Below are 20586 nucleotides of genomic sequence, written 5' to 3'. Positions count from 1 at the left end.
GCCAAGGCAGAGCAGCATTAGATTTTAATAAATCGTAAGTTTATATTACGATTGTTTACTGGAGTGCCATTTATAGAGTATGGCTTCCAGACATAGAATTTGACATAGTTTTTTTTTTTTAAAGGGTTAATTTTTTCCCTTAAAGTTGTATTTTGAATTACACTAGAGGTAATTTATGGCTACCTTAAGTATTTTTCTCCTTCTGCCTGTCTGCATGTCCCGGGAAAAAAATATTCTGACCTTGTGCATGACATGCTGACAGTTTATTTTAAAAGAAATGTCAAGTTTTAGAAACTACATGGAGATATTTTTAAGAACATTAGATGATAGGGAACTACACCTAAATAGTAAGTTTAGCTCAGTTCAGTTTAGCAGCATTAGGTGTCTGTGTGTATAGTGTTGTGTTTGGTGATATGAGAGACATCAAGATGACAAAAAGTTGATACCTTTATCCTGGGGCTTGTAATCTGTTAGGTGACCCAGACAAATACATAAATAACTATAATGCAAGGCAGGCTATGATAAGTACTACGGCATAGGCATCAACAAAGTGCAGTGGGAAATCAGGATAGAGAGATTAATTCCAATTGGGAGGATCTAGGACTTTCTCATGGAGTAGGTAGGATTGAGTAGAGCTTAATTTATTGCTTTCATTCATTCTAGACTGTCTTCTGAAGATTGATGTCTATTTCCTTGAGGTCTTTAATTTTGTTGCCAATTTGGATAAGCATGGCACACATCCAGCAGGGAGGTCCAGATGAAAAAGAAAAGACAACAGCCCTGAAAGGTACATACTTAATTTGCTTTTTCAGGATATTTTCATTGTGCCTAAGGAAGGTATAGGAATATTTAGGTGACCTTACATTCATTTCAATTCTAAAATAAGAATATCAGTACTTAATCTATTTGTAATTATTTGTATACCGTGACTACCTCAGTGTCTGAGATATAGTATGTACTCAGTAAATAAATCATAAAATCCTGTGATTTTACAGATGTAAGAATTCTTAATGCTTTTCTTATTCCAGGTCATGTATTTAACAGTAAAACTAACACTAGTGGTCTCTTGAGTCAAGACTAGTGCCCTTACCATATTTTTGTTGTTTGAAATGTCATACTAGGTTAGGATAATGATCCTGTATTGTCTTTGTGGCATTAGCTCTAGGGATATTTTATGAGATTAAGAAAAGTTAGATTAAGAAAAGTGCGGGAAAAGCAGGTTGTGGTGGCGATGGTGGAAAGCAAGCATTAAGTTTTTGACATATTAAATATTAAACTGAGATGCCACTTAAACATCAAGCTGGAGAAGTTGAGTGTAGAGTTGAGGGCATTTGGGTTGGAGATAAAAGTTTTAGGAATCATTAGCATAGAGGTAATATTTAAAGTTATGGTCCTAATTGAGATCACCAGGGATGTCCCTGTAGCCAGAAAGAGAAAAGGTCTGAAGATTGAACCGTGGGACATCTCGATCTTAGGGTCAGGAAAATGAGGAAGAACTAGCAAAAGAGGCTTAAAATGAATTTCTAGTAAGATAGGCTGAGACCTAGGAGCAAGAGAGAGATCCTGAACACGTAGTGAAGAAAATGAGAGTAATTACTTTAGTAATGATTATAAACCAGCTTAGATGAGGACTGAGAATTTAACTTTGGATTTGACAGTGTAGAGGTTATTGATGGTCTTCACAAAGAGCTTTTCAGTGAATTGATGGAAATGAAAGTCGTATTGGAGAACTTCAGTAGAGAATGGGAAGAGAGGAATTGGAGACAGTTATAGACAACTCTATAGATGGTTTTACTGCATGTATGTATGCTGCTGAGAATGACTTGCACACTCAGAATAATGGTTAATTTAGGAAGGAGGATAAGGGACGTGTGTGTTTCCATCTAAATAAACTCGCTGGGTTTCCACTTAGATAGCTTTTGTGCATCTTCAACCTTACTTGATAATGCGAAAATTTGATCTCTCAAGTTGTGGTTCCAATTTACACTTCCACAAGCAGTATGTAAGAGATCAGATGGATTTTTCTGGATTTTAGAGTTAGTACAGTGACATTAAAAGAATATGGATAGGGTCTAAATATAGAACTATCTGGATTCAAACTCATTTTTTTCCCACTCACCATGAAACAAATTGCTTAACTTCTCTAAATCTTTTTCTTCATTGGTACAATAGGAATACAGTGCTTAGCACACATGAGCTTGAAATGACTAATGAGGGAGTCAAATTGAAAATATTAGAAGATAAAATGGCAAATGCATAGTAAAGTGTATTTTAGAACAAATTGACAAACTGAATAAAACTTTGTCCCTAAAACAGTCCTATTTTCAGTTTTTTTTTTATGGATTATGGTTTTGATGTCATGTCTAAGGACTCTTTGCCTAGCCCTACTTTGTGAAGATCTTCTCTTATGTTTTCTTCTAAAAGGTTTATAGTTTAGATTTTACATTTAAACTAATGATGCATTTTGAGTTAATTTTTATGTAAGGTATGAGATTTAGGTCAGGGTTTTTTGTTTGTTTGTTTGTTTGTTTTGCCTATTGATGTCCAATTGCACCAGCACTGTTTGTGAAAAAGACTGTGTTTCTGCTATTGAATTACTTCTTCACCTTTGTCAAAAATAAATTGGACATATTTCGGTGGGCTTATTTTGGGGTGTTCTATTTTGTTCCATGTATCTGTGTCTGTCTCTTCTCTAATTCATACTCTCTTGATTACTGAACTAAATGGTAAGTCTTAAAATTGACTAGAATGATTCTTCCCACTTGATTCTTATTCAGAATTGTTTGGCTTTTCTAGGTCCTTTGCCTTTCCGTGTAAATTTTAAGAGTAAAATTGTCTATAACCACAAAAAGATAATTTACTGAGATTTTGATAGGAATTGTGTTTAAACCTATAGACGAATGTGAGAATTGACGTCTTTACTATATTGAGGTTTCTAGTCCATGAACATGGAATGTCTGTCATTTATTTAGATATTTGAGTTCCTTCATTGATTCTTTGTAATTTTCATCATGTAAGTCTTACACATTTGTTACTAGATTTATACTTATTATATATATATATGTATATATTTTTGGCTGCGTTGGGTCTTCATTGCTGCTTGCAGTTTTTCTGTAGTTGAGGCAAGTGGGGGCTACTCTTTGTTGCAGTGTGTGGGCTTCTCCTTGCGGTGGCTTCTCTTGTTGTGGAGCACAGGCTCTAGGTGCATGGGCTTCAGTAGTTGTGGTACCCGGGCTCAGTAGTTATGGCTCGTGGGCTCTAGAGCTCAGGCTCAGTAGTTGTGGCACACGGGCTTAGTGGCTCCGCAGCATGTGGGATCTTCCCAGACAAGGGCTCGAACCCGTGTCCCCTGCATTGGCAGGCGGATGCTTAACCACTGTGCCACCAGGGAAGTCCTTTATTATAATTTTTTTAGAGTGATTGTAAATGGTATTGTGTTTTTAATTTCAATTGTCACATGTTTACTGATAGTTTCTGGAAATATAATGAAGTTTTGTGTGTTGATATTATATTCTGTGACTTTGCTGAAGTCGCTTATTAGTTCTTGGGGTTTTCTTGGTAGATTCTTGGGATTTTCTATGTAGACCATCATGTCATTTGCTAGTTGGACAGTTTTATTTCTTCCTTTTCAGTCTTGCTTTTTTGCACTGGCTAAGACATCCAATGCTATGTTGAATAAGAATAAGGAGAATGGGGCTTCCCTGGTGGCGCAGTGGTTGAGAGTCCGCCTGCCGATGCAGGGGACACAGGTTCGTGCCCTGGTCCGGGAAGATCCCACATGCCGCGGAGCAGCTGGGCCCGTGAGCCATGGCCGCTGAGCCTGCGCGTCCGGAGCCTGTGCTCCGCAACGGGAGAGGCCACAACAGTGAGAGGCCCATGTACCACAAAAAAAAAAAAAAAAAGAAGAAGAAGGAGAATGGACACTTTTTCCTTGCTCGCTAGGGGTAATAGTGAGTAGTGCCACTCCCATTTTCATCCCTTAATTTCTAGACCTGTGAATTCTGGCTGTGGGAGAAATAGCACTGTATTTTGGACACTGATTCAGAGTATATACAGCCTTCTAGAGAATCTTGTTCCAGCCCTGCAGGGTTCTGCCACCCAGCTGGCCCTGTAACTGAGTCTTCAAAAGGCAGTCCACCATTCTGTCAAACTAGCTGCTTCAAGATGGTGGGGAGCATGTTAAGACCAGTGAGTTCCATGAGCATGGGCCCATTGCCACCCTTCTTTTGCTGTAATGTGAGTTTCTTGATCAGAAACAATGTGGTGTGGAATACCATGATGGTGGATAAAGCCTTCTGTAAGTCCACGGGTAGCAGATTTGGCAGAAGCATTGAGTGCAGGGACGGCCAGTCTGTATCCAGAGAAAGTATCTATTCCAGTAAGAACAAAATGCTGCCCCTTTCATGATGGAGGTGATCCAGTGTAATTAACCTGCCACCAAGTAGCTGGCTGAGCACCCCAGGGAATGGTGCCATGTTGGGGACGAAATGTTGGTCTCTGCTGCTGGCAAATTGGACACTCAGCTATGGTTGTAGCCAAGTTGGCTTTGGTGAGTGGATGTTCATATTAACTGAGCCCCCATATGACCTCCTTCCTTGCCACCATGGCCACTTTGTTCTTGAGCTCATTGGGTGATGACAGGTTTGACTGGTGTCCACAGAATGGATCACCCTGCACACTTGATTTTTAAAATATTCCTCTGTTGAGGTTACCTTGTAGTGAGCATTCACTTGGGACACAAATATCTTCTCATCTTTTGCTCATTCAGGGAGGTCTATCCACATACCTCTTCTCCAGATTTCCTTGTCACCAATTTTCTAGTCGTGTTCCTTCCAGGTCCCTGACTGTCCAGGCAAACAATTGGCCACAGCCCGTGAATCATTATATAATCACATGTCTGGCCATATCTCTTTCCAAAGAAATGGAACAGCTAGGTGCACTGCTCTCAGTTCTGCTCACTGGGAAGATTTCTCTTTACCACTGTCGTTTAGGGATATCCCCAAAAGGGGCTCTAATGTTTCAACTGTCCACTTTTGGGTGGTGTCTGAATATCATGCAGAACCATCTATAAACCAGACTCAAGTTTTTTCTTCTTCTGTCAACTGATGAGGGCTTAGGTGCACACTGATGGATAGAAGGCTGTGTAGCAGCAGTGGAGACCATAGGCATTTGGGCCACTTGTTCATGTAACTTACTTTTGTCTTCAGGGCCTACTCAGTCCTGATCACATACATACCACTTCCATTTGATGATGGCATGCTATTGTACAGACCCAATTTTATGACTTGGTGGGTCAGTTAACACCTAGTTCATGATGGACAGCTACATGGTAAGTTGGTAGCCCGTGGTTAAGTGTTCAGTCTACTCAGGCCCAGTAGCAGGCCAAGAGGTATTTCTCAAAAGGAGAGTAGTTACCTGCAGTGGATAGCAAGGCTTTCCTCCAAAATCCTCAGAGCCTGTGCTGTGAAGGCAGACGACTGATGTCCTAGCTTGAAGACAGTCATACAGAGAGTGGGAATTCTGTCTTACTCACCTTGTATTCAGGCCTTCAATGGATTGGATGAGGTTCATCCATATTGGAGGTGGGGGGCAATCTGCTTTACTCAGTCTACAGTTTCAAATGTTAATCTCATCCAGAAACACTTTCACAGACACACTCAGAATAATGTTTAACCAAATATCTGGGCACCCAGTCAAGATGACACATAAAATTAACCATCACACCATTCATCTGTCTATGGAAACTGGTTGCGTACTCCTTTTGGCTGTTGTGAATAATGCTGCTGTGAACAGGGGTGTACAAATATCTGAGTCTTTGTTTTCAATTCTTTGGGGTATAAAATGGTATTTTTATCCAGTTACTGCATATGCTTTGTTGAAGTTTAGAATTCTAGTTGCTAAATCACTTTAATCACCAGAGGCATGTTTTAGAAAAAACAGTTGTGTTACATCTGATATGTATTTAGGTTATAAGAATTCAGTTGTACTGTGTTTTATAGGCGATTGAAGGGATTTTCAATGGAAATGTTTTATTATACTTGATTTTTGCCTAATCTACTGCCTTTGGAACCCAGTCTCTGTAAAATGCAGTTATATAGCATTGTTTTCCTTTTACAAAGCAGAAAAATAATTTCTGACAATTTCTTTCTACGTGTCTTCTCAATGCTAATGAAGTAAAAAAAAAATCTAGTTCTCCAGTTGACAGAGGAGAAGTTTGAGCAATGCGTATTTGTTTAGTTGTTCATTTTATCATTCAAAGGAACATTTTGGTCAAAGCCAAAGCATATTTCTGTATTCAGAAGAGTTTATCCTTTTTATAAGGTAATGAAGAGAGGGGGTACACCGTTTTAGAGTTTATATAGCACATAGAATAAAAGTATGGGGATTTTGAAAGAGTACTGAGTTAGGTATTGGGGAATAAATTTATTTTATTAACCCCACTTTACTATTAAGGTCTAATTTTGGGCGGGCCATTTTACCTCTCTGAGCTTATTTCCTTGTCTCAAAGACAGTGAAGATGATAACACATGCTACTACTGTATAGGGCTGTGATGGTCAAGTGAGGTAAAGTATGTGAAGTCTTTAAAATGATATATAGATGTTAGATGGCATTTTATGATCTGAGCTGATAGAAGGAGAAAATGGATATTAGACATAATACAGCTGCTTATGTATTGGACGGTTTTTGTGTGTCTGATTAAAAGGTTTCTAAATTTTGAACTGTGGAAGATGACTGTGAAGTAAAGGAATTCAATTCATTGGAAGGAGAGATGTGAGAATCTTCAAGCCAGTTTTTGATATTAAAAATCTTCTATTTTACTCTGTTTTGCAAAGATTTACATGTTGTTCAGAGCTTTACTAATGAATCAGACATTTGTCAGCATGTATCTCTTGGGCCCAGTATGCATACTTTGTGACATTTTTTTATTTTACTAGACAATTTGCAAACCTTTTTTTATAAACATGTTTGTATGCTGAAAATGGTATATTTTTGTGTGAGTTGAGGTTTATCTGATACAGCAGTTTGAAGAATTTTAAACAATGACTTTTAAATTTTTTTTTTACAAGTTTTTTGATGTCTTATCTTTGTGTCCTACGGAAAGACCAGAGTCTGGAGGTAGACAAACTATTTTTTCCTCTAGCATATTTTTATGATCTGTACAGATGGATTTGTTATATCTGTGTAAATGAGAGACAGAAATAAAGTGTTAATTCTGAGGTTCTTCTTTTGTTTAAAAGAAAGCGGGGACTGGTTTGCTATACTATGTATCCGAGGAGCTCTTTCTCTTCGGGAACTTGAGTTAGATTGAAAAAAATCTCAAAATCTAAACTTAAAAAACAAAACACATCTTTTGGGAACTAAATAAATTTGAAGTTTATCTTTAATTTTTCCGAGTTTCCATATGACACTAAGATGACATATAGTAAGAATTTTTGCCTCATCCCATGATGATAGCCTAAAAGAGATCATTAAATACTGTCTACAGACTGATTTTAGGGCTGGGGCAGGGAAACTACGAGATAAGCCTGCAACACCTTGTAGTAACAGGAGGTAAGGAAATGCTCACAAAATAAAAAGATGTGACTGAGGAGCCATGCCGACTGTATGTACTGTGGTGTCCTGGGTGGGATCCTGGCACAGAAAATGGACATTAATGGAAAAACTGATGAATAATATCTGGGCTTAGTTAACAGTAATGTACCAACATTGGTTTCTTCCTTTTGACAAATGTAGCCTTGTAAGGTAGGATGTTAACAATAGGGGAAACTGGGTACAGACACTATCTGTACTATCTTTCAACTTTTCTGTAAATCTAAAAAGATTCAAAAATAAAATGTTTATTTACAAAACCTTGGTGACAGTTTTTTTAATTATGTATAATCAAATGATGTGAAGAATAAAAACTGTTTTGTGTTAGCCAGTTTTCTCCAGTTAGCATGTTTTAGTTTAATATTATGATCTTCTAAATATTAAACTAAAACATGATTTTAGATTACTCTAAAAGAATAATATGCTATATTACCATTATTTTTATTTTTAAGTTCCCTTATTCATAGTAGTTTCATTTATATGTAAGATTTAGTGACCTTTTAAAAGTCATATTAACATCTGAAACTTTTAAAATGATAGGAGGTTAATAAGGTACAAATTAATAGCTGTATATTTTGAAGGGAAGAAGTTAATAATTTACCATAGTGGTACATAGGATCTAGGTTGTGATTGTTTTGAGAATTATGGTTTTGAAAGTGCTTATGTTATATTGATACTGTACCTCATCATAATATAGCACTTTGGGAACTTAAAAATGTAATAATCTTATCAGTTAAGGCAACACATAAAAAGTAATCTAATAGAACAAAAGAATACTTAAAATAATTTAAAATATAATCTTTGTTATCAACTATGAAAATGAATATAAATAAATTTCATGTAATTTCTTTTCTAGATTTATTATCTAGGATAGATTTGGATGAACTAATGAAAAAAGATGAACCACCTCTTGATTTTCCTGATACACTGGAAGGATTTGAATATGCTTTTAATGAAAGTAAGTGGTGTATGCTATATGCAAGATTTGTTTAACAATGCTAATAGAATCATAGGACAGATATTATTTGCTACTTTTATTTGCCAGCTAGAAAGTTTTATGTGTTTCTTTTGAGAATAATGTCTTATCCTTCCATGATGAAGTTCTTCAGTCAAGTAAAAGAACCAAGTAATAATTTCCCGTAGTTGTCAAGTCACTTAAACCAACGAACGTGAATTTGATTCAGCTTATGTATTTTCAGTTTTGAGTGTTCAGCTCCCTTGTATCCAGCTGGAACTCCCAATTAAATTATGTAGAAAGATGCTACTATTTCACATGTTATTTAAAATGAAATGACTGGCAATAATTATCTGTGACAATATTTTAAAGCATAATACTCAATTCCATGATTTTTTTAGGCAACATCCTTATTGTAAAGTTTGTTAATTAAGTTCTGAATAAAATAAGCTTTGCACTTGGGATTTGGAATAACATACCATAGATTGCAAGGATGTTTCTGGAACAAAGCACAATTAAACTCTGGATTAATAACATTGTAGTACTTGAAGGATAATGTTATTACAGGCCAGGTAGCATTTGAATTGCAGCTTTCTACTTGTTGCCCTGCATTAACTAAATTGGTGATTTGTCATCACTGTGTTTTTTCAAAATTTTACATGCAGTTATTTTATTCTGTTCACATTGACGATTGTCATACAACATACAAAAAGTACAAAAACCCAGTTCATTTTCTAATACCAGGTCAGAGCCAAGTTGCAAAAGAGGACTGTACAGTAAGTTACAAGAAGAGTTCAGGTGTCCTGTACAAATCATGCTGCCTGTCGCATGGTGTATTTAAAGCTGTACATATTGCCACAGGAGAATGTCTTGTCTTTGCAGCGTCCATATAGTTCCTGCCGATGAGGCCTCCTTAGATTCATGTGTCTGTACAATATCAATTATAGGTGTTAGAACTTATAGTGACAGTCTCTGTGTACTAGAATATTAAATGAGTTTAAACAGAGCATATTAGAAACTTTGATCTCTTTTCTCATACTAATTTTCATGTTTTTTAATAAAGGATATCTAATGGCAAAATATGTGTGAGTAGTAATATTTTGTTTTTAAAAGAAATTTTATAATTTAATTAACAGAGTCAAAATTGCTCTGAGACTAATGTTGCCTCTACCCCTCTAAAACAATTACCAGACTCCTCTTTCAGAACAGGGATTGGGGGAGTGTGTTGGTACTGCGGGTAAATCATAGAACTATGTTTGCTTTATGGATAGAGGATATCAGTTTTCACTGAAGTCTGTCTTTCATCTTCCTTGAACATTTCTTAAAGGGAGTGAAAAACAAAGAAGCAATACACTTTTCTCTCTCACTTTCCTATCAGATACATTCATACACACATCTTTGCTTACATTTTTATACCCTTGCATGCACATGCTCTGTACTTACACACTTTCAGACACACCTACACCTTTGCACATGCAAGTGTACTTACACATGAATGCATATGGACCCTTGCACACACCTATCATTTATTTTTTAAATATCCTGGACACTGTCTTGCATAAATATAGACTTACAGTATGAGGCAAAGATTGTTGCATTCCAAGGAGAGAATGTTTTATGGATCTTATTTTTAGCATGATACAGTTCAGGGTTGAACTCAGAGTGAATAGTGAGTACTTTTTCAAAGAGGTGAGGTTCTGAAACCAGGAAACTGGTTTCAGTATTAAGCTGCTAAAAGGGCAGTTCTAACTTAGTATCCCCAGAGACTTTTTTTTTCAGGATTTATAATAAAAAAACTTTTATGAAAGCTTTGAATTGAAACTTTCATTACCTGATTGAAGAAGCTTCTAAATTTTCTAAAGAATTTTAAAGTTCTTAGTTGGGTAACAGAAGAATTTGGATACAGAGTTCACCCTAAGGAAAAAAAAATTTGTAACGAAGGGGAAGAGATTCTTTTTACCTGCATCAAACTGATACCTTGTTCTTTCAAATCACTTTACCTTTTCAAATACTCTTTGTGTTCAAAATGCCTATTTAGCCATTCTCCAGTTGTTGGAATTGTGTAAGGCCCAGCTCTTGCTTTGGAAGATGAAGGTGAAGGCTTTTCCCCTTTTCCCTCAACCCACACACACTATATATACCTCTGTACAGTATTATGAGGAAGCACACTTTCGTATCACCAAAAAAAAATATTTGGACTCAGCAACAAACTGAGTTTGAATCTTGTCTTCCATGATAGCTGATATTTATTGTACTCTTACTACATGCCAGGAAGTGTCCTAAATACTTTCAATTTATTAATTTATTTAGGCCATTGATAGCTTATTTTGGGTCTTAGACTCCACCACCAATCTGATAAAATATATGGATACACTTCAGAATAATGGGCATTTGGGTATACACAGGAAATTTTACAACTGAATTTTGAGGACTCTAAAATAAAATGTCCTAAGTCAGCCCTTTGACAGTTGCTGAAGAGATTTTCCAAACCTTTGAGAAATACCAAATTTGCAAATACAACTATAACATAAGTGATCCAGGTTATCTTTTCTGGTTAAGAATGCTTACTTTCTTTGCCTCTTTACCTTCTTTTCGCTTTTAATACTAGAGTAGCATTGACATGTATACACTACCAAATGTAAAATAGGTAGCTAGTGGGAAGCAGCCGCATAGCACAGGGAGATCAGCTCAGTGCTTTGTGCTGACCTAGAAGGGTGGGATAGGGAGGGTGGGAGGGAGACGCAAGAGGGAGGGGATATGGGGATATATGTATATGTATAGCTGATTCACTTTGTTATACAGCAGAAACTAACACAACATTGTAAGGCAATTATACTCCAATAAAGATGTTTAAAAATATGTAAATAAAAATAAAATCAATGAAAAACAAAAAAAAAACCAACAAGCAAACAAAAAGTACTAGTGCTGATAGTTGGCTGTTTTGATAGGGCTTATTTTCCCTAAAGTATCAAAATCATTATCACTTTATGAGAATTATTATGTCCAAAATGAACAGAGAATTAAAAAAAAAACAAACCTCTCTTTGAGATGTAGTTATAAGTATCTATATCTAACTACCTAAACTCACTATCTAGGTAAGTCAGTTCCCCTTCACACAGCAGTCTCATAGAAAATACATTTAAAATTTTAGTGCAGCAATATTACACATTACTGTATGTCATGTACCTTTAAGGTTGCTTTAGTCAAAATGCCAAGTGCTAGATTTGCAGATGTCTTCAATCTGCTTGTATTGGTATGCTAAATGGGAATTTCCCTGTCCTAGAAAGAAAACTGTAGATGTACCTTACAATTTACATGGCATCGTCTGACCATAAAAGAGTGTTATAATGAGCCAATGCAGTGTCTCATGTTGAGTATTAAAGAACTTTACAAGTAAGGATTAGCCCTTATTTTATATATTAAAAATACCCATTTTATATGTAGTAAAATTGATTCATAAAAATAATGAAATAGTTTTACTTAGAGTAGTATATTTCCTGGCTTTAGTTTCAGTGCCACAGCTTTCCTTTCAAGTCTTTCTTCACTCTTGCATGTCCTCATTGGATAAAAATCAAATACTAATAACTCCATTCAGCTTGACCATGTCCCTCTTCTGCCCCTGAAGTCTTTCTTGTGCCTCATTGCTCTTAGGATAAAGTCCAAACCCAGTAGTTTGGGCCTTCTGCTATTTGATTCCACGTGTCCTCCAATGTTATATTATTTTATTTGGTTCATACTCTTTTTGTTTCTTTTAAACTGGGTTGTTCACCATTATTTGAACTTGCTGTCATGTTTTTTCAAAATTCTGTTTATGTTGTCTGAGTAGGGGCGGGAGGCAAGGTGTTAAAGCACTTGGTCTGTGGTCTGTTTCTCTCTTGAATACCAGGGGAATGCTTCTGGGGAAAGAAAGAAGACAGGTGGCCTGGTCTGTGCTATGAGGAGAATCCTTATCCATGGAGTATTTTGAGCAGGATAACTGGTTTGGCATTGCTTATGGTTAAACAAACCTATAATCTGTGGATATGTAGGGCATGTTTCTCTGAAAAATATCACATGAGCAGTACAACTCTCTGGCACATAAAATGGAATTGTTTTATAACCAGCATGCTCACCAATGTGTTAGGTAACTCATGTGCCCCACTTAGAGACATCACCTATTCTGAACCAGAGAGTGCTATCCAGTGAGAGGATAGGCCCTGGGAAGACATGGTCAGGCTGTTCCAGACCTGCTTTGCCTGTGCCTCTTGATTGCTTGTACCCTTAAAGTTATTAGTAAAGTTATTAATTATCAGCAAAATCTCTGAATTGTCTGAGTCTGACTTGACAGTCTAAACCTGTGTTGGCTCACTGTCTCTCTCCAATTTCCGTTTTAAATCTTACTTGTATTTCAAGGCCTAGTTGAGAAATTTCACTAAAACCTTCTGAACCTATTCTAGCCTATAGGCATCTTTCATTTTTCTAAACTCATTTTAGACTTTATTATCTATGTGAATTGCCTGTAGCAGTTTTTAGACTGTTGACTTACTTCATTCTTGTTTAACTCTCTGAAAAGTTGCTTAACTTTTAAATGTTTATGCTGTTACTCCTCAGGTAGCCTCTAAGCTTAGGAATGGGGACCACGTTCACGGCTATAGCTAGCAAAAATCCTCATACGTTGTAGGCCCTCAAATATTGTTAATTTGCTTTGGATTAGAGAAACAAAGATCAGAGACATAGCATTTGAGTACTTGGGGTCATTCTTTTATACTATGTATATGTTTGCATCATATGGATATTTGAAGAAAAAAATCTGATAAAAGAAACTGTTCTGAGAAAGATATTTTAAATTTTTATTAGACATTATTTATTTTACTTTCCATATTATTATAAATGTACTCTGAATCATAGCAATATTGTTTGTTTGTCTTCTAGAGGGGCAGTTAAGGCACATAAAAACCGGGGAGCCATTTGTTTTTAACTACCGGGAAGACTTGCACAGATGGAACCAGAAAAGATATGAAGCGCTTGGAGAGGTATGGTCGTGTATACAACTTCAACCTTGTGTTTTTCCAATTTTAAATAGTCAGAATAAAGGTTTTGAAGCTGAAGCAGTACATGCACTCTTTCTACAAAAAAGTGATTAAAAACAGTTTTTGCATTTTTTAATTTTTTGTGGTAATGCTAGAAACATATTTTCAGTTTAAAAGTTTATGCTTTTACATAAATATATCCTTCCCATGACCTTAATATTTTGTAGTGAGTCGTTATAAGGGGAACAAATTCATGCTAAATTTTCTATTTTTAATGTTTTTAGGAGCTTGAATCCTCTGCTGTGCGAGGAAGAATAAGTGTTCTTTTAAGTGCTTATCTAAAACAAAAAACAAAAATCAAAAGAGTTGCTTGTGTTAACTGTGTGAGGTGATGCATGTGTTCATTATCCTGATCTTGGTAATTTTTCTACAATGTATAGCAAATCATCTTATTGTGCACTTTAAATATATACAATTATAGTTGTCAATTATTCCTGAAAGTTAAAGAAATTACTTATGTATATGAAGAAGATTGATATTTGGCTAATAAATTGGATATAACCTGCTTAATCTTTGACTTGATAAAGGATTAGGCCTTGTGAAACATTAGATACCTCCCATGCTACCACTGGTAGGAACCTTTGAAAATGTCATTTGTCATTCAAGTGAATGTTTTGTTAAAACTCAAAGTTGTACTCATTGGCGTCATATTAAGTATTTTCAATAAAATGCATATGGACACATTTGTTTAGTGCGATAACTAAACAGCCACTTTACTTCTATAAAGAAGAGCTGAAGGTTTTATTTCTTTTTTTGGCTCTTTAATAAAGTAGTCAAAATTAATAAATTAATTAAAATTAATAAAGTTAAAATTAATTATTTGGTTAAACAGTAGCATAAAGAATATATGAAATTTAGTTTATGTTTTCTGGGAGACAGTTTTCCTTGGATCTTTTCATTTCTGCACGTGTCTGAGCAAAGGCATTGACAACTTTTGTTCTGGACCATCTTTTTGAGGATGTCTGTATAGGAAACAGCCTTGGAAGAGAGAGATTGTGTCTTCCTCCAAGGCAGAGGGCAGATTTGTTTGTGTCAAGGTACTTTCACCTTCTTTCCCTACTAGTGGCAAAGGATGAGCAGGTTTGCTAGCAACCCCCTCGTTAAATTGGGCTTCATAAGTTTGAGGTTCCACAGCCATGATACAATGTCACTATGTGCTCAGCCTCTACCCTGGGCGTATCAACATTGCCTCTTTGGTATTTGAGGGGCAGGAGAAACAGATGAAAACATGAAGCTCATACTGCTTGCTGTAACCTGGGTAATAAAATCCTTTGTCTCTTACCCAGGAGTCTAGTGTCTTCTGGCTGCAACCATGAAACTGTAGTGGGCTAACTTTTTAACTTGCAACTCAGAGTAAAATCACAGACTCATGAGAGTTCTTGACGTTGTTCTCCAGCATTTGTAACTTAACTGTATTTAATGCCCTGAATGATTTCTACTGTCCATAAAAAAGAGTTTGCCTAATTCCACATGACTTAATTATGTGCTGCAGACTGATAGTATTTTTATTATAGAATATCCATACTATATGGCCTTAGAGAAGGACTGGGATTGTTTGTTTATTTTTAATGGGGATTACATTTTACTCTTTTCCATAAGCCATGTACATTTGTTCACTGGGATAGGTGCTGTTCTCCAAACATCTGCATTTTTGACATCTGCATCTTTTTCAGTCTCAATCTATATCCTCCAACATCATCTTTATCAAAATCTAAGTAGTGTGTCTTATTAGATATTCCCATGTGTAAGTGATTCCTTTCTGAGATCTGAGATCTCCTACCTAATTCTTTGGACATATGGAGGGTCACAAAAAATTTTTAAACCTCACAGTCAACTCAAGACTTCAGTCAGTATAATTCTGAAAGTTCTTGTATAACTGTCTACAGTTCCTAGAAAACAAATAAACATCATGTTTAAATTCTGGAAATATTTAGTACTTCATATTACCAATAAGATCTCTAGTTCCATTAAGCGAGAACCTGTGAAAAGCCTCTCACCACAATGTCCTAGATGTAGAAGCACTGAAAAATCTCCTTTCTCCTCAGTGATGGATAGGATGGAATTCAGAAATTTGAGTTTATTGCCTGGGAGGCTGCCTTAATAAACAGCTTTGGATATGCTTAAGATTTAAGTTTTAAGGAAACGAATTTTGACTTCAGGCTATAGCCTAAACCAAAAGCCCTTCTGTTTTCTTAAGTGTTTTCCTACTGAATATTGAGTTTTGTCTTGAGCTGAGAGGTACTATATATGTTTCACAACTGCTGTTTTAGTTTATGTGTATTTCTTTCTTAAGGAGATTATTATAGCAATCATTCAGTAGAAATTGTTTTTAAGACTTGCTCCTGAAATGCTCTATCATTTTTATGTAAATTAAACTTATTGTGTGAGTAAAATAAACTGAGATGTCATTTTCTTTTTAGAATGCAGTGCCATAAGTACACAAAAGAGTACTCTTTACCTTCAAATAGTTACATTTTTGTAATCAAATGCTTTTGCTAATATGTATATATATATTTTACTGTCTACATATAGCTTGATAAAAACATATAGCCTTTAATAAGTTTGGTTAATTTCTCTAAATTTAGAAAGATACTTTCAGTTTTAGGAAGTGGGAGAGTGGTGTGAAAGGGTAATTTTCAAAATAGAAGTCTTTAATGTATGTACATTGGAGCAAAAGGCCAAGGAATAACATTTCTGTTAGACACAGAAAGACTAGAAAGGCTATCATGTTACGTAGTAAATAGAATGGTAAAAACTCAGCATGTCAAATTTTCTCAACTGTCTCTTTCATGTCAATACTGAATTACTATTAAATGCAGAATTTGTAATCCAGCAGAAATTCTAATGAAAGATTTGATTTTCTTGCCTAATTTGGGTCTTTGCATTTCCTTTGATATTTGTTTACTTCTTTAAAAATTAATAAATTGTCAATGTGCTTATTAGTAAGAGGATAGCAGTGATTGGATAGTCTTACAAGCTTGGCTTTTTATTCATGGATAGGATCACACTTACAAAAAAAAGAAAAAGTAAGGGCATGATTTTTTTCCCTGGACCTAAATTAGTAGTATGTCTTGTAAAATAGTGGAAACTTACTGAAAAATATTGCATCAGAAAAAATGGAATTTATTGAAGAATGTAGGCCAGCAGTGTCTTTTGGGGTTTTTTCTAATGGCCATATTTAGGTACTTGAAATAGGAGCAACTTAAAGTAAAGAATAATAATATAAATTATTATTTTAATATTCAAATATTTGAATATAATGTGATTATCTGTGTATAACTATTACCTTCATATAAGGTGAAATTCTCACATCTCATATTGTGACAGAAACAAAGGTCTGGCTGTCAGGAGATCTGGGTCCTAGTTCTGGCTCAGCACTATCTGTGTGACTGGGAAAATATAAGATGAGCCTAGGACATCATCTTTTTCTGGAAAGCAAACATTTAGTCTAATGGAAGTATGTGAAGAGGACAGAGAAACCAACTTGAAAGGATTTCCTTTGGCCAAAATTGGGACAATTCAAGGGTAAAACAGAGTTAGGATTCTATTGATTATAAAACATTTAATAAAAAGTCATGATTCCATAACATTTTAAAAAAATGTAGTTAATGTGCTATCGTAAGATGAAAATTATCTGAAAATTGGTAATCAAAAGGAGAGAATTAAGTAGCTAGACTTTTTATTAGGAACTATTGTTCATTTGCAGGTGAGGAAGGAATGTTCTACTTTACCAAAGAATACTGGCTACTAAAAGTAAAAAAATATGACAAAATTAGAAAATCACCATAATTCTAAAGATGTTCCTTCAAGATTCCCATTTCCTGCTTAGTCAGTCAAACTCTAATCTAGGAGCTACTGTGAAGAGACTTTGCAGATGTAATTAAGGTTACTCGTCAGCTGATCTTAAGATAGGGAGATTGTCCTGGATTATCTGGGTGGATTCAGTACAATCACAAGAGTAATTAAAAGCAGAAGAGAAAGGCAGAAGAGTCAGTCACAGAAATTCTGCAGAAGAGGCAGGAAGAGAGATTCCAAGCATGAGGATTCAACACACCATTGCTGGCTTTGAGATAGAGGACCCACTTTCAGGAACCAGAGAGAGGCCTGTAGGAGCTAAGGGTATCCCTGAACTGACAGTCAGCAAGGAAAACAAGGATCTCAGTACTGCAGCCTCAGTGAACCGGATTTTGTCAACAACCTGAGTGAGCTCGGAACGGGCCTTTCTCCAGAACCTCTTGATAAGAGCCCATCTGGCTGACACCTTGATTTTGGCCTTGTGAAACCTAGAGCAGAGAAACCAGTAGAATCAACCCAGATTTGTGATCTATAAATTGTGAGATGCTAAATTGTGTTTAAGCTGTTAAGTTTGTGGTAATGTGTTAGAAAACTACCACACAACCCCTTAATGAAATGATTGATTCAGATGAGGATCATGAATGTATACTAATTTCATTAGGTGAAAGGATGTGAGGGAATATTTGCACAGTGTATTTGTACAGAATATTTGCAAAGTATTTCCAAAGTATCACCTCACAGATTTCTTGCAATTGTAAGGGGGCAAAATATGTACCTTAAAATAGAGATCTAGCTGTCAGCACATTACCTAAGTGAACAAAGTTAGTATCACTATTTTATTTTATTTTATTTTTTTTGCGGTACGTGGGCCTCTCACTGTTGTGGCCTCTCCCGTTGCGGAGCACAGGCTCCGGACGCGCAGGCTCAGCAGCCATGGCTCACGGGCCCAGCTGCTCCGCGGCATGTGGGATCTTCCCGGACCGGGGCACGAACCCGTGTCCCCTGCATCGGCAGGAGGACTCTCAACCACTGCGCCACCAGGGAAGCCCAGTATCATTATTAATAGAAGAACTTGACGTTACGCGTCTTCTGATATGATGCAGTTTGAAGTACACAGCATTAACCGTGAATATTCTTGCTATGTGTATTGAATCTGACGCTAATCAGACCTTTAGATGTGTCTTCCATTTTCGTGAAATATAGGAATAGAGGGAAAAGTAAATGACACCACAAGGACACAGTCCAGAACATGGGACATGTAAAACACAATGCCATTAAAAATACTGAAAAGATTTATGTGTCAGAGGTAAAGAAACTGTTGTAGATGAAAATAAACAAGGAGATAGCAACCAGTTTCAGTGTATGAACATTGATGGGATTTTTGTTTAAAAAAACTAAAGCAAACAAAAAAACCTCTACACTCTTTAGGGGCAACTGAGGAAGAATTGTTAGTTTCTTTAGGTGTGATAATATTACGTATTACAGTTATGTAGGAAAATGTCCTTATTCTTAGGTGATGCTTGTGAAATATTTAGGGAGAAGGTCATGATGCCTGCAAGCTATTTTTAAACGCTTCTTGAGAAAGAGGAAAAAACCACAGAAATAAACAGAAAGCATATATGGCAGAATGCTGTTAAGAATTGTTCAGTCAAGGTGGGAGATGTAAAAGTGTTTATTGTACTATTTTTCAACATTTCTGTGTGTTTGAAAAGTTTCACAAGTTGAGTATTGGGAAAGAAGAAGCTGGTGATAGGAAACTTGAAGGAGCTTTGTGTTTGTGGCTTTTTCCCTGTCAGGCTATATACTTCAGTGTTCTTGGACTGTACCATTTTATTTGGGACCCTTCAAATATCTAGAATTTGGAGTACTTCTTTCTGGGATAACAACATCCATTCTAGCACTTGAGTTGTTTCCAAAGAGTTTGTTCCATTTCTTAGGAATACCTTACTTAGTATTTTGCCTGGGGCATAAATGCATTTGGCATCACAGAAGGAATGAACTAGGTGGGTGAGTATTATGACAGTTTCTATGAGTCTCTCATACTCCTGTATGTCTTATTAGATATGCCAAGAATACAGGAGTCTGCCTGCTTTTTACCTCGGCCATTTCTCAAGAGTTGTGTTTGCAACAGGCAGTATTGAAGCATGAGGTTAGGTCTTCCTCTGGGACAAAGAACAGGCTTGCTTACAGCTTACTAGGAAATGATGGGCTCCCCAAGCTGGGTATTCCTTAGCTTTGACCTGAACTGCTCTGTGTGCAGCATCCATCTAGGGTCACATCATGTTGTGCCCCAGGGACTTGGGGTCCAGGGAACCAGTGCAAATATGCTGATGCTATGCTGTGATTAATAGTCCTTTATCTGTGACCCAGAAGTTTTGTGTCTGTTGTTAGCACCCATGAAAGTTAACAGGCTAGGTGATTAGTTTGTAACTAAGGCAAAAGCAAATCTCAGACCTGTCAGTGTAATCCCTCTGTTTTCAGTCTGACTTCTCACTTCCACTCTTCACTGGATCTGCATTTTCCAAGCCTTGAAACCCCTGAGGTTCTGCTGGGCCAGTAACCTACTTTCCTAGTTTAAATGGATGGCACTACCATTCATCCAGTTTTGTAAGGCAGAAACTACATAGTCCTTTCACTCATCATGTTTGACTTCATGTGACCAGGTCTTGTTATTATACCTTTTTACGTCACATCTTTTTCCATGTCTATTGCTACTGGTTTAGCTTAGGTCTGTATCATCTCTTAAACTAGATTACTGCAGTTCAGCTTCATGATGAAATGCGTCCCCCTGTCAGAATTCATATATTGAAGCTCTAACCTCTTATGTGATTGCATTTGGAGATAGGGCTGTTAGAAAGTAATTAAGATTAAATGTGGTCATAAGGGTGGGGCCCTAATCTGATATGATTGGTACCTTTATAAGAAAAGATCTCTCTCTCTCTTCCCCCTTCCCTCTCTCTCTCCCTCTCTCCCTCTCTCTCTCTCTCTTCCCCATTTCATGTACACACTGAGGAAAGGCCATGTGAGGACAGAGCAAGAAGGTAACTGTCTACCAGCCAGAAAGAGCCCTCTCACCAGGAACCTAATCAGCCAGCACCTAGATCTGGTACTTCCCAGCCTTTAGAACTGTGAGAAATAAATTTCTGTTGTTTATGCCACCTAGTCTGTGGTACTTT

At 36.4% G+C, this 20586-nt stretch overlaps 1 protein-coding gene across 4 annotated transcripts in view; it reads left to right on the top strand.

Annotated features, from left to right (window-relative positions):
- Window positions 1-20586, top strand: part of ARB2A (ARB2 cotranscriptional regulator A) — a 420212-nt gene that overhangs the window by 29805 nt on the left and 369821 nt on the right. For 3 of the 4 annotated variants that reach the window (XM_067731229.1, XM_067731228.1, XM_067731226.1), the window contains exons 2-4: window positions 664-787; window positions 8448-8549; window positions 13458-13558. In XM_067731229.1, the coding sequence (XP_067587330.1) occupies window positions 682-787; window positions 8448-8549; window positions 13458-13558 (309 nt within the window). In that variant the 5' untranslated portion in view covers window positions 664-681. The remainder of the gene's footprint in view (window positions 1-663; window positions 788-8447; window positions 8550-13457; window positions 13559-20586) is intronic. The other variant, XM_067731227.1, reaches the window with a different exon arrangement.

The sequence above is a fragment of the Pseudorca crassidens genome, chromosome 3, assembly GCF_039906515.1.
Source record: "Pseudorca crassidens isolate mPseCra1 chromosome 3, mPseCra1.hap1, whole genome shotgun sequence".
Classification (NCBI taxonomy): domain Eukaryota; kingdom Metazoa; phylum Chordata; class Mammalia; order Artiodactyla; family Delphinidae; genus Pseudorca; species Pseudorca crassidens.
The sequence above is the reverse complement of the archived record's forward strand: the minus strand, read 5'-3'. Positions and strand labels throughout refer to the sequence as shown.